At 41.2% G+C, this 15,709-nt stretch overlaps 1 protein-coding gene across 1 annotated transcript in view; it reads right to left on the reverse strand.

Annotated features, from left to right (window-relative positions):
• Positions 1–14,606, reverse strand: part of ANO1 (anoctamin 1) — a 45,666-nt gene extending 31,060 nt beyond the window's left edge. The window contains exons 1-6 of the mRNA XM_061999299.1: positions 14,436–14,606; positions 10,442–10,768; positions 8,154–8,252; positions 6,472–6,623; positions 5,191–5,245; positions 2,303–2,354 (exon numbers count right to left, since the gene is read on the reverse strand). Of these exons, the coding sequence (XP_061855283.1) occupies positions 2,303–2,354; positions 5,191–5,245; positions 6,472–6,623; positions 8,154–8,252; positions 10,442–10,768; positions 14,436–14,543 (793 nt within the window). The 5' untranslated portion in view covers positions 14,544–14,606. The remainder of the gene's footprint in view (positions 1–2,302; positions 2,355–5,190; positions 5,246–6,471; positions 6,624–8,153; positions 8,253–10,441; positions 10,769–14,435) is intronic.
• Between the last annotated feature and the right edge of the window lie 1,103 nt (positions 14,607–15,709).

The raw sequence follows: 15,709 nt of genomic DNA on the forward strand, positions 1-15,709 counted from the left end.
GGGATTCAATGAACCAGTCTCGAGTGCTGAATCAGAGCTGTGCCTAGTACTTGTCTTTCTGCAAGACTAAGCTGATTAATGCCAATTAAAAGAACATCAACAAAAAAAACTGTCCTGTGGCACTGTGAAGAATTTAAAAGGACTTAGAAAAAGGAAAGAAAAATGATGTGATACAGTGTGCTCCCTGTTGCCCATCAGTTCATCGCTAAGAAAAGAGTGTGGGGCTGGATGTGAAGGAACAATGACTATGAACCAGGAAACAGCTCACTGTAGGTTCCCCAAGACATTTTGGATTGGTCTTGAACTGAGAATTTTTCCAGTTCATTAACATTTTCAAGATACTAATCACCTGCTGGAAGAAGGGCTCCAGGAGTGCTCAGTATCTTACACTAGCCTTCAAAGTCTATTTAAGATTACACAGGTCTATGAATTGTCTGCAAATGTTTCCACTCTTTTGGCAGAAACAACTAGTGAGCAGAGATAAATTATTCCTCTAAGGCTGTGCAACCAATCCAAGAGCTACATAGTACCCTTCTACACATCAGTATTTAACAATGAAAACAAATTCACCTGTTTACAATTGCTATATAAATGACAAAGACTGCAGTGGTCACTGGGCAGCCACTTTTTTTTCCTCATCTGCTGAGCAGAAACGTTGCAGCATTATCTGTGTTTGCTCAAATCTGTTTGTAACCTTTGCTGGGTTGTAACCCAGCATTCCAGTGCTGGAACACAAAGGATCTGATTGAGTTATGCCGAGTATATCCATGGACAGGCTGGCTGAATGATAATTTTATTTAGGTAAACTGTGTGACCTTGCCAGTCTCTGGAAGAAGAATGATTCAGGAATCCTAACACTTTACTTTCCTTTAGCCTCTGCCCTCTTCAACCAATCTCTGATGTGTTTCCCATTTCTGGATCAAAATGAAAAAAACCAGCTCAAAGAAGGGAAAAAAACCCAACTCATAAATCAAGCGAGTAACCAGCTCTGAGGCAAGAATTCAAACTGAGCTGTATGACCTTCCCCTGTCAAGAGGGCAAATGTGTAATTTCCAATGAAAATGATCCAACACTAGACTCGAAAAAGGTCCTGAAAGTCACAGATCAATCTGGATTTCCCATGCTGTACAGGGAAACAGTGCTTCTATTAATACTGGCTGGACACCAACATTTAGTGTATATAAAGGCTTGACAATTGTACATTGTACGTTGTTACTTCAACCAAAAAAAAAATCAAAGCATGGAGATAATTTCTGGCATAATTGTTCTTCTATTATTTGATGTATTCAAAGCAGATGATGGGTCAATATTGAAGAGAACTACCTGTATTTCAAGTTCCCATTGTTTTACTTAACTGCTTGTAGGCAAATAAATGACATAACGTATTCAAGCTGTTATCAAACATTTCTGCCACGCTCGTGCACTTTTCTCATACAAACTTGTTTCTCTTGGTTGTCTGTTGAGAAGCTTAGATATGGGAGAATTTAGCCTTCCACCTTATATAAGTTCTCTTACCATTAACTATTTGTTAACTTTGGTCCCACAGCCAAGTACATACCCATACATCATGACACATATAAAATAAAATATATAGAACAGCTGAACAGGAAAAGCTGCCAACAGATCTTTAAGGAGATCTGATTTGAGACATGTTTGTCTGTATGATGAATTCAGTTCTTAGAGCACAAGCCCTAAAACTGAAATCCTAAAACTATGGGCTGTGCCAGTACAAACTGCACATCCACTGACCTGCAACAGCTGTTTTGAGGGCTAAGAGGTGGGCCAGCTCTCAGTGCATGCCTTAGCCCTTGGATGTCCTACTGGGTTAATCTCAGTTCCACCTAGGACAGTTAAGATCATTTCACCCAACGTATTGAAAAACCATCCCATGATAAAAATGTGAGGTTACTCCTTAAAGGAATGGGCCAATCCATAGACTTCCACTGCAGTTATTGAAATTCATGATACTCATCCACTTCAGTGAGTGTAAAACTGAACCAACACAGAGCACATCTTATCCACTGGTTTACACCACCATCCAGTCCCCTGCAAAGGGCCTAACAAACATCTGCAGGGGCTATTTGTCACTTACCATTTCATTTAGAGCTGAATCTATAAATTCCCATTTGAAAAAGAATTCCAAGCAGCTACATTAATTCAATTAAATTTCCAAATAAAACAATTATACCCACATATATCACATTAGAGAGCAGGAGAAAAAACTCCACAGCCCGTTAAAAGTTGCAATTATTTCCAATACTTGAAAATGACATTGATCTTAAAGCTAAATAAAGTTCCTTACCCATGCTATATTTTGCTTTGGTACATGTTGTTCTTTTCAGTATTTCATAAACCTATAGAAGTAAGACACAAGAAAGGAAAGGGTTACTGCAGATACTGCCAGCAAAAAGCACAGTCTTTTTTGTGTACAGCTCAAATATTGGCAAACCCAAGACGTGGATGAAATCATCATTCTTTAATAAAAGTCATGGTATTCAGCAGAGCAGGGCTTAAAGATTTCCGTGCTGAGTTATCCAAGAGAGAAAGGCTTAACTAAGTAGCCAGCTACCAGGAGAATGGATTGGGGGGACACATAGTGTTAGCTCTAAACACTCACACAACATAATTTCATTCTGATTAGACAGCAGTCAAAGATCAGAAGCCTTTTTCTACCTAGAGTAGATGGTATGCTGGGACAGTTCTTCCCTCACCTTCAACCCACAGACTTTAGCGTAACGTGTACACTTATCAGAAACTGGAGTAACACAGTCTGACCTTAAAATTTCTGAGCTTGCACAACCTCAGTGGCAAATCAGATGTATTTATTTGAAGATGTGTTGCACTTGTTGTCAAATAACCTTTACACGTCTCGAGATACTGCCTGAGCGGTTAAGCCTCTGTCCTTGGGCAAGGCACAAGGCTGGCAGGGGAGTGGGCAGCAGAGGGAAAATACGGGCAGAGGCACTTGCTGGCCATTGCCTGGCCTATCTGGGGGGCTGGGGACCAGTTTCCTGGAGATGCTCACTAATACAACTGCTATAACTTGATGGCCACTTGCCTAATTCATGGAGGGAAGCGAATGAGGGCATATGGCGTGAGCCCCGCAGCTCATCTGCCTGTCTTCTCCTTTGAACTCCAGTGAGATAAAAGGTTGTCACTGAGAGATTCCCAGTTACATAATGTTGGGGTTTTATTAAGTAAGTAAAAGGTCTTTGGCTTAGTTTCTGTTCGTCAAAGACTCACAGGGAGTGTCTAGATTCCTGTTCATTTTGCGGTAGGCGGAAGGGTCAATATTTGCACCGTGGTTTAAAAATACAAATGAGAGAGGCAAGAGAGAACTTTGAGAAACAAGAACACAAAGAGAAATGCACACAGGATAAAATTATGCCGGGATACGTGCCTTTTATCACTGGATGATTTACAGAGATTTCACAGCATCATTTAGGTTGGAAAAGACCTTGAAGATCACCGAGTCCAACCATTAACCCAGCACTGCCACGTCCACCACTAAACCGTAACTCCTCAAACAAAGCACTGTACGTTGCATTACTGTTATATGCCCAATGTTCCTTGGGGTGTTTAAAACACCCCATCCCTTCTCTCCCTCCCAGCCTCTGCTGTGAGCTCCTTTTGTTTCAGCCCATTTTTCAGTTAGTCTTGCTCACCCTCTTGTCCTGTGGTGCCATTTTGTCTTGCTAACTCTCTCAGACAGCATGTTATCATGAATTTTAAACACTCCATTTGCTCTTTTATGTTTCTTGTCCTTAGAATTTCTGTACTATATATCTAGCCATATAAAAGAAAGCCTACAGACAAAAGCTAATGTTGGTGGGTTTCTTCTATCTCAGATGAAATGTTTTCTCACAAATAAACCAATTCAATGTCTGGGGTGGGGTTTTTTTTGTTCCTTTTCCATTTCTGTGCTGCTGCATCTGCCTTTCCTGGTCAAACTCACCTAGTCGTGATAACCTGCACTCACACCCCAACAGTGCACTTCAGGCTACAAGGGAACTACATTATGAAGTCCACACACTGGAATCTCAAAGCAGGAAAGAGAAGTTAGATATCTTATACCCCTTATCATTGTAGCAATAAAAGGCACCTATAACTGCCATATAAGCTCCTTTTGAAACCACTTAGCATCCTAAAGGCTAATGGTAAATATAAGATAAAAGCATGCACAGTCACATTCCAATGCACCGATTAGCAGCAGAGGAATGGGGCAAAGAGCTCACATTATACTTTGAAAAGTGTTGCAGCAAATACTGCTTGGCATGGTCCCTTCCAACTGCCCTGGATGTCGTAGGAGCTGTCCTTTAAATCCCTCCTTTGGTGGCTATAAAGAGGCTATATCTTCTCTCCACTCTATTTTATGTTCTTTAAGTAATAAGAAAGTAGTTTGTGGTATCGTGTTCCTGCATAATGTGTTTTTTCTGTAAGGGAACTGCAAAAGCTTAATTATGAGAGGAAAAGTCCCATGCTAGTGTTGAAGGAAGAGAGACATCCTCCAACACAAAGGCAGGAATGGGTCAGCCCAGTCTCAGTTCTGCGTGCCTCTGCATCACATTTGCTGATATAAGAGATGTGAGCAGATGCATTAAAAGAAATCAGAAGGGGATGCAATTTTCTGTCTTTGTTGCATTTGCGTCATTTAAGCTTCAATGTTAAATAAAAATCATATGTAATGTTCAACAAAAGTCAGAAACCTCCACACTTTTAACACTATTCTAGAGAATTGCTCCTAAAACCTATAAATAGTATTCCCTGTAAATACCTGGAATTTGTCTTGGGAGATTTCTCAGCATTTTACAAAAGAGCAATGAATAGTTACAAACAGTAAATGAGTCACAGGGGTGGAGGTAGCTAGTGGGAGAAAGGCAGTAGAATCTCAATCTGTTCCTTTCTGGTGATGGTATGTACTGAGAAAGTATGTCCCAGGTTAACTGGGAACTAGAAAGAAGATCCAAGTTATGTTTCAGAAGGCAGCAGACCTGTTTGCACCAGACACCATTCAGCACATTAGCTAGAGATGGAAATGCTTTATTTACAGTTTCAATCACTGATATCACAGGTGATCTCTGGCTTTTGGTTAAGAAAGGCAAACTTGCAACAGGCATTGTACTGAAGCTGGGAAAGCAGCTATTAACACTATGACTAAGGCACTGTAAATTATTTATACATGGTACTTACTATAGTGCTTCTCGTTTTGCTGTCAAAGAAGGAATCTCTGTCAGACAAATCAAATCTGTTAAAAGATTAGAAGGAAGCCCATTAGGTTAAAAAAAAACCCAACCCCACAGTAATTTCCTGCTCTTGTTGACCCCTTCAATATTTTCATTTCTCCTGGGGATCTCTCATAGCTAACATTAAAGAGTAGCTTGTAGAAATCTTGTTAGGAAGAAAAGCCATCCCAACTCTCATATTTGAAAGAGGCTGTTTATACATTTCACTGCCTTGATGTATTTGGAGGTTTCTCTGCAGAAAAAAAAAGGTTGATGCTTGTTTAAGTTGAATTCCCTGAATCTCTCTAATAGTCTTGGCATTTTGTCTGTACCTTAAGCCCCCCTTATTCAGCACAGATACAGGTGGTCTTACTGAAAAAAAGCCACCACTGCCATCAGGCATGTCCACACTTTAGTTAAGGAGCATCTGCTGGGCCATCTCTGAGCCACCACGTTCCTTTTGCTGTAGGAACGTCCTACATGCAACAAATAGATAAATACATTTCCTACAAGTCCAAGAACGTGCTAGATGTCACATACATTGATTGGCTCAACTACCACACACAACTGCATCAGTGTTCTGCATCTTGTGATTAGAAACTAAACCCATGTATGTACGGTGAAGAAATCCTGCCCTAGGACTGTGGTCTGTTCCAGCTGGCACACACATAAGCACAGCCTTCAAAGCTTCTCCTCTGGGATGCTGGCCAAAGAAGAGCAGCATCAAAGCAATCCAGGGCAGTTAAAACTCTGGCTGGGCCCCACCTTATGGGTTTTCTTCCTACATCCACCTCTCCAGGTATTTTACTGATCTGAAATCAGTGGCAAAAGCTACCACTGACTTCATAACATTGCAAAAGGTAAGGCCTGGTTGGCAATCCCATACCAGATGAATGAAATTACTCTGAAACCTATCAGCCCACACCTCTGCATACAAACCTTACTGAGCATTTCATTTTACACGGAAAAGAGAGCATTGTGAATTGTGTTTGGCAGCCTGACAGCTGATGTGTATAGTTCTATAGATATGTATTAAATGCCACAGCAGCAGCTAGAACACACAGAGATTTTCCACCAGGGCTCTACAAAGCCTCATTCCTCAACAGTGATTAAAGAAAAAAAGCTCATTTACCACAAAATGGGAATATTCTTTACAGTAATCCCTAACAAAGTGTTGGTGTTTGTTTTTCCTTTCCCCAGAAAGGCTGGAACCTGTTGACATGGACATTTACAGAAAGTGTTTACTTACAAGTGCTGCTTCTCTCTGGAGAAGGGGTAGGAAAGGCGCTTCACCGTCTGAGGTTTGTGTTCTGCTACTTTTGGCTGGATGGGCTCTGTTATTTTTTGAATGACAGAATTAATCTTTTTCAGAAGCCCGTGGGTCTGATTGATCTGGTACATCTGAGTGGGCAAAGAGAAAAACAGTAACACTTTATTGCCCTTTTGGTTTTGATCGTCCATAAGTGAGTGAACTGTAAGGAATAAACGGCCAATTAAAGAAATGCATCGTAATAAACTACTGAAGAGCGTAGCTTACTTCTTGAAAACATTCAGAAGGATATAGAAAGTCAAACCAAGGCAAGCAGAGGAGGCCTATTGCTTTTCCTCTGAGCAAAAACATAGCTTGTGTTTGATTTCAAATAATCAGACTGGGGTGTCCAGCAGAGATATCCTCAGCACAGGCTCCTGAGACACTGGCTTCTCTGGCGTTTACTATTTTCTCAGTGCAATGGCACAATGAAAGAGGTATGGACTCCCTGTGCAATACAAGAGAAGTGATCTCCTCTCCCAGAGGTTCCAAGAGTTTTCCCACTGTTCCATATAAAGGGATGAAAATATCTCGTATTGTCAACTGCGGTTCTGAGGTGCTAAATGCAGAAATCGTGTTAGCAGGTGACAAAAGAGGATTACAGGCTTCTCTCTCTGAGACACAAAAACTATGTGCAGATCCAAGGCTTGGTTCCCATTGCAGGAAAATGCTCAGTTGGGAATAAGGCTGAGGATGTTCTCAGGCATGTTGCTTCTCCTGGGCAATGCCTGAAGGTCTAAGTGGTCTCTTTCACCCCAGCCTCCCCTAACCCCCACCCCCAGAACACTCACCCTTTTCTTTTCTTTTGTGGCAAAGCAGCTTTAAACTGTAGAATCACAAAGACTTCTTTTTTCTTTCTAATCTAATTGTGCTTCTGATTAAAATCGGTGGTAAGTGAGGCAATAATGGGGATTAATTTGAAATCCAAACCAAAAGTGTGGTTTTAGTGTTGTAATAAGTGATGCTGGGCTTTGAGACTGTCTCTTCCTCCATTATAGACTTCCCTCCGCAGTCTGGGACATGCACTTAGGAGGTTGTTTAAATATTAATCCATCTCTAAGCTGTGCTCACTGAACAGGTAGCTATCCATCACAGATGATTTAGAACTGATGAAAATATCCTGTCATTTCTTTAATGATATTTCAAATATTCTGAGAGGTGATTTATTCTGTGGGAGTCTCACCTCCTGCAAACACGACTAACAGTGTGTATGAACAGCCACTGCAGTGAGACTACTACACAGGAATTGTCAGCCTTGAGTTCATTTTTAGTGTTTTGGTTGAAGAAAAAGACCTTCAAAATGTACAGAAATTTCATCATCAGTTGCAACCTCTTCTTTCAACACATGCTGAGAGTGTGAGACATTGTATGAAATCACTCCTTGCATTAAATGCAGGGGTAGGAGTAACAGCCAGGAATTCTTGATTTCCATTCCTCCTTCAAGTTTTGATTTCTACTCCCCCAACCAAGCAAGTTTGTGACTCTCATCTTCTGTACAGATTAGTTAACATATTTTAAAAAATGCTTGTGGGAAGAAAAGTCTGGATTTGTAAGGTGCTCAGGGATGAGCATGTGTTTAAACTATGCCTTCCAGAGGGAAAACAAAGAAAACGAGGGCTCACCTTTTTTGTGGGCATCTTCAGCTTAAGAAATTCTGCCTCTCGACACAAGACATTCCACGGTGCATGTATTTTTACAAATCCAATCCCATGGATTTTAGTCTTTAAAAAACAAGAGAGAAAGTTACTGGTGAGAGGAAACTAAATATTTTTCCCCTCGTGTTTCATGCATGTTGAAGGAACAAGCACCAACAAGCTAAATCTCATTTGTTTGAGAGGGCTAGTTTCTAACAATAGGACAATCACTAAACACCTCCCCAAGACTAAAAAAAATGCCATTGTCTTCCAGAACAATTACCACAAGGTTAAACAGATTAAAATTGTTTGGGAAATAAAAGCTAATAACTATGGACAAAAAACACAGACTAAGCCAGTTCAATTTGAAGCATGGGTGCCCAGCCAAATGGTATGATTTTGTGAGTGTGTTGTAATTAATGGGACTGAGAGAGTCCCTTCTGCCTCCTAAGAGCTGCTCAGCATCTCAAAGGATCAGAACTGCTGAAAGAATGAAGCAGCCTTAGAGATTGATGTGAACCTCTGCATTAAAGCAATACACCTTTAATTAGGAAAACTGTGAGGTACAATTCAACAACAAGAAGAAAACAAAAGGATAAATGTTAATGATAATATTAGTGGCATGTTTGCATCCCACTAGTTCTCTGTGCTCTGAGACAGGTGGACATGGGGTTTGCTTCTGGCCTTGCCACATACATCCATATTCACTCCCACACAAGCAGTGATTTCAAAGCCATTGGCCAAATGAGTCTCAAACTAGCAGGTATTCAGCAAACAGAAGAGAGAAACTTTAACAAACCTTTCTGATCCTGTTGCTATACAAACTCAGGCAGTTATTACAATAATTAGTTTTCACACAGCTTTATTCCACACTGACTTCCTAGGAATTAAGTTAGTCAGAGGACATAAATACCTGCCAGCCCTACCAAACAGCACTGCTTCCAAACCACTTTTGAATTTACTCCATTGAAGAGACTTTAAATGACTTAGTAAACATTGTCTCTTTATGAAACCTTTGCTCTTTTTGTGATTAATTAGGGCTCCAATGCAAATCACTGCAAGTTTTTCTCCCTAGACTAAGTAGCTGGACACAGAAGCTGATGTAAATCCCTGCAGCTTGCTTTCATGTCTATCCATCCCTGATCTGGTTTTGTGTCTTGTACTGAAAAGACAGCGTCCTCTCTCTTTTACAATGTCCTGGCTTAAACCCTGAGCCCCTCTGCATCATTTGAAATTCATATTCCATGTCGTAGGTGGGGATCTCCCATCTTGCAAAGGATTTAAATAGCTATGATTTTGCACAGGCAAACTTCCAGTTGACCACATCAGTTTGCTAGTCAAATTTTCACCTGGGGGGCAGGGAAATGAAAGGTTTTATTTCATTATACTATGCAAATCATTTATATATCTCATTATATAGATTTACAAAGAATAGGTAGCATATTTATTTTTCTTTAACATTCTGGATTAACAGGTCTGGATTAACTTTTAGACCCTGTAAATAAAGCCAGCATAAATGTTTACCCTCTCTCACAGCAATTTCAAGCCAATTGGTTGGATCAGTTAATTGCAATAGCTTTCTTTGAAATGAATATGGCTGTGGCTATTTCTACTAATCACACACTGGCAGTACTTCACACACATCATTTTATATATATATACATATATATATATAGTCTAATGGTCTTTTAATAGAATACACTGTTTTCAGGGTACAGGTGAAAGGCGTTACAAGCTGTACTGTTCACATCTAAGAATGGAAAGAGCAAACTGTAACCCAGACCCACACGCCTGAGCTAGAGCACGTACCAGAACCTCCTGAGCAAATTTCATTCTCCTGGAGTCTATACTGAGGTATAACAATGGTTGTATTAGGTATTTTTCATCAGAACTGGAATTACCAGTGGCCCCAAACCGCAGCACGCTGTAAACCCACCCAACTGGAATTAGTTTTGAGAGCAGTTTAAGCCTCGCTTCTAGACAGGGCAACACATCAAAAAGTCATGTTGCAAAAGTGGATGTGTCATGGGTCCTGGCCAAGAAAAGTAAGAAACTTCACCTGGTTGGGGCATTTACAACACCACACAGGTCATTCCTGTGAAGCGAATTACATCAGTGGGTGAGGACGGCGTTGCCAGAAGTGAAATCAAACTCTGGAAGCGGTGAGCTTGTGTAACCTTGATCAGAGCCAGGTTCACAGGAATAGCTCAGCATCTCCCAGGATTTGACCATCAGTTTACCCTCCTCATCTTTAAGCAATGGCAATGGCTCCTTACATCCTCATCGTGTTCCAGTTCCAGACCAGCCTCCACGAGGTTCCCTTCGTACTCCTCCCTGGGGAACCTCTTGTCATCTTCATGGTAATCCACGTGAGCTTCACTTTCCCCCATTTCCAGCTGTCCCCCCTTCCCAGGAAGAGGCTGGTCCTGCTTGGTGCTTCGGGCACTGGAATCATTGTGATGAACTCTCCGTGTGAGTATCCTCCCTGCCGAGGACTTCTTGTAATGATAAACTAGGATGTAGTCTACTTTTCTCTTGCCATCTCTGAAGTAGAGTCCATATTTGCAGTCAGCATCTGGATTTTTGGATAGGGAATTTAATAACTGGAAGCAGGGAATGGGGGTGTGGAGAAAAGGAGAGAGGAGAAGAATAATGAGTACACATGTCAACACAGGTACCAGACAGACCATATCCTTGTGTCAAGGGCTCCTTGCTTGGAGCACACAATGACCCATCTCCAAAATGCACACACACAAGAGGAGCCCCTTCCCCCATGATGTTTACTCAAAACAATTTTGCAAGTTAACACCTGCAGTTTTACTGATGGCCAGCTGGGATTTTATTGGCCAGCAATAAATGTCTAAAATGCCTGGGATTTAATCTAATTACCAGCACACTAGCTCGTAAGTCAGCTACTTGGTGGATTTGGTTTTCTCCTTTAGGAGTTAATCACCACTAAGATCATCTGTCCTTTTCCACCAGAGACATCTGCGTTTCAATTCTGACCAATAAATTAATATCATGTGCAAACACTTCTCACTTCTCTTATCTGCCCTTGCAAGTTTGTATCATCTGAGAAAGAGATCATCTTAGATACAGACTGAAGGGAGACAGCTGGTCATGAAGCGTGGCCAAAAATGAAGATGGACCGTAGCCAGGGAAGTGGGTTTACAGCTTACTGACTTCATCACTTCTTTCTCCCTACTTATCAAACCCATGTCACTTTGCAAACCCAAGTCACTGATGGAGGCAAAGGCTCGATTCTCCTTTTGAATTCATGTCATGTAAGTGTTACGAGGTGCAAGAAACGTTAAGTTTTAAACAACTCCATTTGTAAGCATTTGTCTGAAAAACTGCCCAGGGCAACTGTAGAAACATGCAAAAGTACTAAAAAGTCTAGAGGGATGTTAGGCCTCCATGTAGGGAAAAGGGCTTGTGCTCCAAATGACAGCAACTGGACACCAGCTGCAGATCAACAATCGTTTGGGCTGTGTATACCTTCAGCTCACTTCATCCATAAAACCATGAATGCAAGTTATTTGCAAACAGCTGTTTCTAAGACAGTGCAATGGTTAAATTTTTAAGTTTTTAAACTCTGAATTTTTAAAGAGCAACTTCTGAGCTTACTGTACAGTGTATCACAGCCAATGCAGCCAAAACTGCATCAAAACCCAATTTGCACACTTCTCTGAATATTGAAACTGAGGGGTGATCTCATTAATGTTTACAAGTACATAAAGAACAGGTGTCAAAAGGATGGAGCCAGGGTCTTCTCAATGATGTCCAATGATAGGACAAGGGGCAATGGGTACAAGCTGGAACAGAAACAGTTCCAAAGAAACACAAGGGAAAACTTCTTCCTTGTTGAGGTGAGGGAGCACTGGAAGGGGCTGCCCAGATGAGTTGTGGAGTCTCCTTCTCTGGGTACATTCAGCCCCACCTGGATGAGTTCCTGTGTGACCTACTCTAGGTGGTCCTGCTCTGGAAGGGGGATTGGACTGGATGATCCCTCGAAGTCCCTTCTAACCCTTAAGATTCTGTGATTCTGTATTGCTTTGGGGAGGGCAGGTCCCAGCTACCATATCTATAAATCAATGCCTTTAAGGGCACACTCCCTTCTTCCCTCTTTGTCTTGGAAAGATTCCTACTCAGCCAACAAATTCAAGCAGCAAACCTCAAGCTTCCTGGGTTTGGAAGGAGGAAGAAGGGTACTGAAGAAGTAATTAGACAACTGTAATTAGAAAACTGTAATTAGACCAAAGACATGGCTTGGCTTCAGGTTCCCATCTCCTCAGTCCCTCACAGCTTTGCTCCAGGCCTGCCTTTGCTATCTGTCTCTTCCTCTTTTTCCTTCAGGATCCCATCTCTCTTTTCCATTTAATCTAAACCCTTTCTTCCAAATACATATATATATATATATAGATAGATATACTATATATGGATATATGGATATACATAAACATATGGTGAATAAATACTACATTTACTGCCACTGTGGAATTCAATCTTTGTCCTGTTCCCCCTTTCCCCCACTCCATGTCTTACTTAGCCATGACAACTACACATTCCTCAGGGCACAGGCTGCTTCTGTTTGTGCCCTGTCTGGATATTCTTATTTTGTTCCTCAGTGTGCCTATGAAGACCATCAATAGCTTATTACTTATTCTACAGACACAAAACCAGTAAGAAGTAGTAACTGCCTGGATTTTCAGGATCTAACTCCTCTTCAGAGTAAGTAAATGTTGTAAACAAGATGCAAGAACACTGGGATTACTTTTAAGGGAACTAACTGCATTTAATTTTTAGAATTGTATTTATCTTATTGATTAATTTAACATCAATTTCTAGAAAACAAACAGATGTTTAGCTAAGTGCAGGGAAATAAAACAGGAGAGAGACTGAGATCTCAGCTACTTCCTAGGCTTGTTGGACTGACTTGATGTGGGATAGCAATTAAGTGGTCTGCTCTGGAGACTAATAAATAAAATAAATAGGCAGGACTGAAGATGGCTCTTGAAGATGATGTTTCTAACTGCTTGGGGAGCTCAGGAGAGATCAGATCATACTGAGCACAGCTGAGCACCGCTCCTCTTCTCCTGGAGCATGCCTTGGGTGGAGAATAGTGGCACTGAAACCCTCTTGTGACTCTGCTTCTTTGAGGCACTGCCACCAGGAAGGGGACTGGTCACACTGCAGAAACTGCATGACAGCTTCTTCATGTGTGCTTGAATTTTCTGGTTGGAAAGGGGACCCTTCTGGGAACTCACTGATAATTTAAGAGCAGGTGCTGCACTGTGAATACCAAAGCCTCTAAAAATGTATTACTATATGAGAATAGCTGAATTCCACTGTGAAAGAGATGTATCTGAAAACAGAAAGAAGCCTGTTGGTCCTTTTTCAAAGAAATAAAAGATTAGATTATTTTAAGGATGGAGTATTAATGCTGAAAGGGACTCATAGACCACCTCCTTTCTTGCAGTGCTGCTACGCTGAAAGAGAGTTGCATTGACTTAGACCACGTAAAGCTCATATTCCTTCAGTTGTGAATGAGACAGAGAACAGACATTTCAATTTTACCACAGCAGGAGAGATGTTTACACTCTGACAGAATTATTCCTTCACACTCCATCCTAATTAGGCACAAGAACAATGAATCAAGTATTGCTTCTTTTCTGGTACATCTTTCTCCAGTGAGCTCTGTTAAATAGCCCACTCCATCTCAATCCCTTCACCTGAACAAACTCTTTTGTGCGTGTGTTTATGACATAACCAACTCCTAATCCTGTTGGATATTCATATCACTTAAAATATGGTGATACTTAAAAGAGGTGTTAAAGAATTTGACCAAGGCACAATTAAAGACACTGGAAATTTAACCTCTGTTGTGTGCTACAGAGGATTAGGTTAATGCTTCCTATGTTAACAAGAGCATTCATGTGACATTTGAGACTTTTTTTCTCTCCTACTCTATATGGGCAAAGAGATTTAAAGGTTGCCACAGCCTTATTGCCAGATTCTTTATACTGAGGACAGCCAACTGCTTTTTATGCCACAGGTGAAACAAGAACCCGTTGCTTCCCTTCTTCACATCAAAGGACAAACTCCAGTACGTTAGCCTGTCCTGTGGCTGGTGGCAATCCTCCTCAGCACCTCTTAAAAAAGAGAGGGAGAGGATTTCAGAGCATCCTGGGAATGGAAAGAACGAGAAATAAGCTGAGGGGTGAAGTGCAGTATGCCAGTTATGACACATCTGGCAAGCCCTTTACTCACTGTACTTTCATGCTGGTCATATCCTATATCTTCAATAGCTCGGATGTTGATAATGTGGATCCCTTTCTCCTCAGCAGGTAGACAGGAGTATTTCTTGCTCATCCTCATTCCTGTCTCTTCTGGAGCCTTGTGAAGATCCTCTGGCAGAAAGTTCACCCCATGAAACTCACTGTCTGCGTCTGAAAAGAAAAGGAAAGGTTTTGTCAACACTTTAATCCCCACACTTGCTCCTCCCCGAGCCACTCAAAAGCTGGAACGTATCCTGTTCCTGCCTTATTCTACCAATGAGCCTGTGTACAGGGCTCCCACCCCTTCTCTGTGCCTCCCTTCTCAGCTTTCCCACAGCCCTCTTCAGCCCTACCTAGGTCTCCTCCTCCTCCAATGCAGTGCTCAGTTAACTTCTGTTCTGCACTGCTGTCTCAGGATGTTGTTACTGTATGGTCTCATAGAATGGTTATATTTCTTGAGTGGAGAAGGAAAAAAAGGGGAAAAGAGAAAACTAGTATGAGAATTAGCTGGTGCTAGGTGGCACGGTGTTTTCCCCATTTCAGGAGGCATTTTCTCTTTCAACAGCACTTGTTCCTGCTGAAAAACTAAGTAGTTTACCCTCGGGTACCTATGCACTGCATCTGATTTACTGAACTGTTCTTACTTTTGAAAATCTGAGGTTTCCTCCTTCTGGACCTGCCAGACCTGCACCGTTTCCACTTCTTATTTAAGCATATAGATGGGCTAAAGGATTTAACGTAAAAAAGTTGCTACAAACCAAGCAATGAGGTAACTGATAAAACACAAAGCAGTGTTTTCATATGTGCATTTATGGAAGCACCAGAAGGGAGAGTTTTCCAAGATTTAATTCATTTTGACTTAGAAGTAAAATACTGCAGCATTTTGCCTTCTTTTCTTTCTTTAAACCACAAAGGAACAGGATTTGCTTGTCTAAAGAGTGAAGATAAAGCAAGAATTTCAGAAGTCAGCCTCCAATGGATGCTAAATTAACATTCCCATAAAACCAAACAACAAAAACATGTTGCTCTAATAGCAGCTACATTACAATAGCCTGTTGCTGCAACCAGTTCAACACCCTGTCTCTGGAGCAGGCAGAAATCACACAGAATTAGCCCATTAAGAAAAATACTTCCCTCCTACATAGAGCTACCACTAAGCTAACAATGAGGTGAGGATAGATATTGCATTTTAATTAGTTTTGTCTCAGTCTAAGGGTATATTACTCCACCAAACTACTTGTCTGGATTTGGTTGAACTTCAGAGAT

Source organism: Colius striatus, chromosome 7, assembly GCF_028858725.1.
Source record: "Colius striatus isolate bColStr4 chromosome 7, bColStr4.1.hap1, whole genome shotgun sequence".
In the NCBI taxonomy this organism is placed as follows: Eukaryota; Metazoa; Chordata; class Aves; order Coliiformes; family Coliidae; genus Colius; species Colius striatus.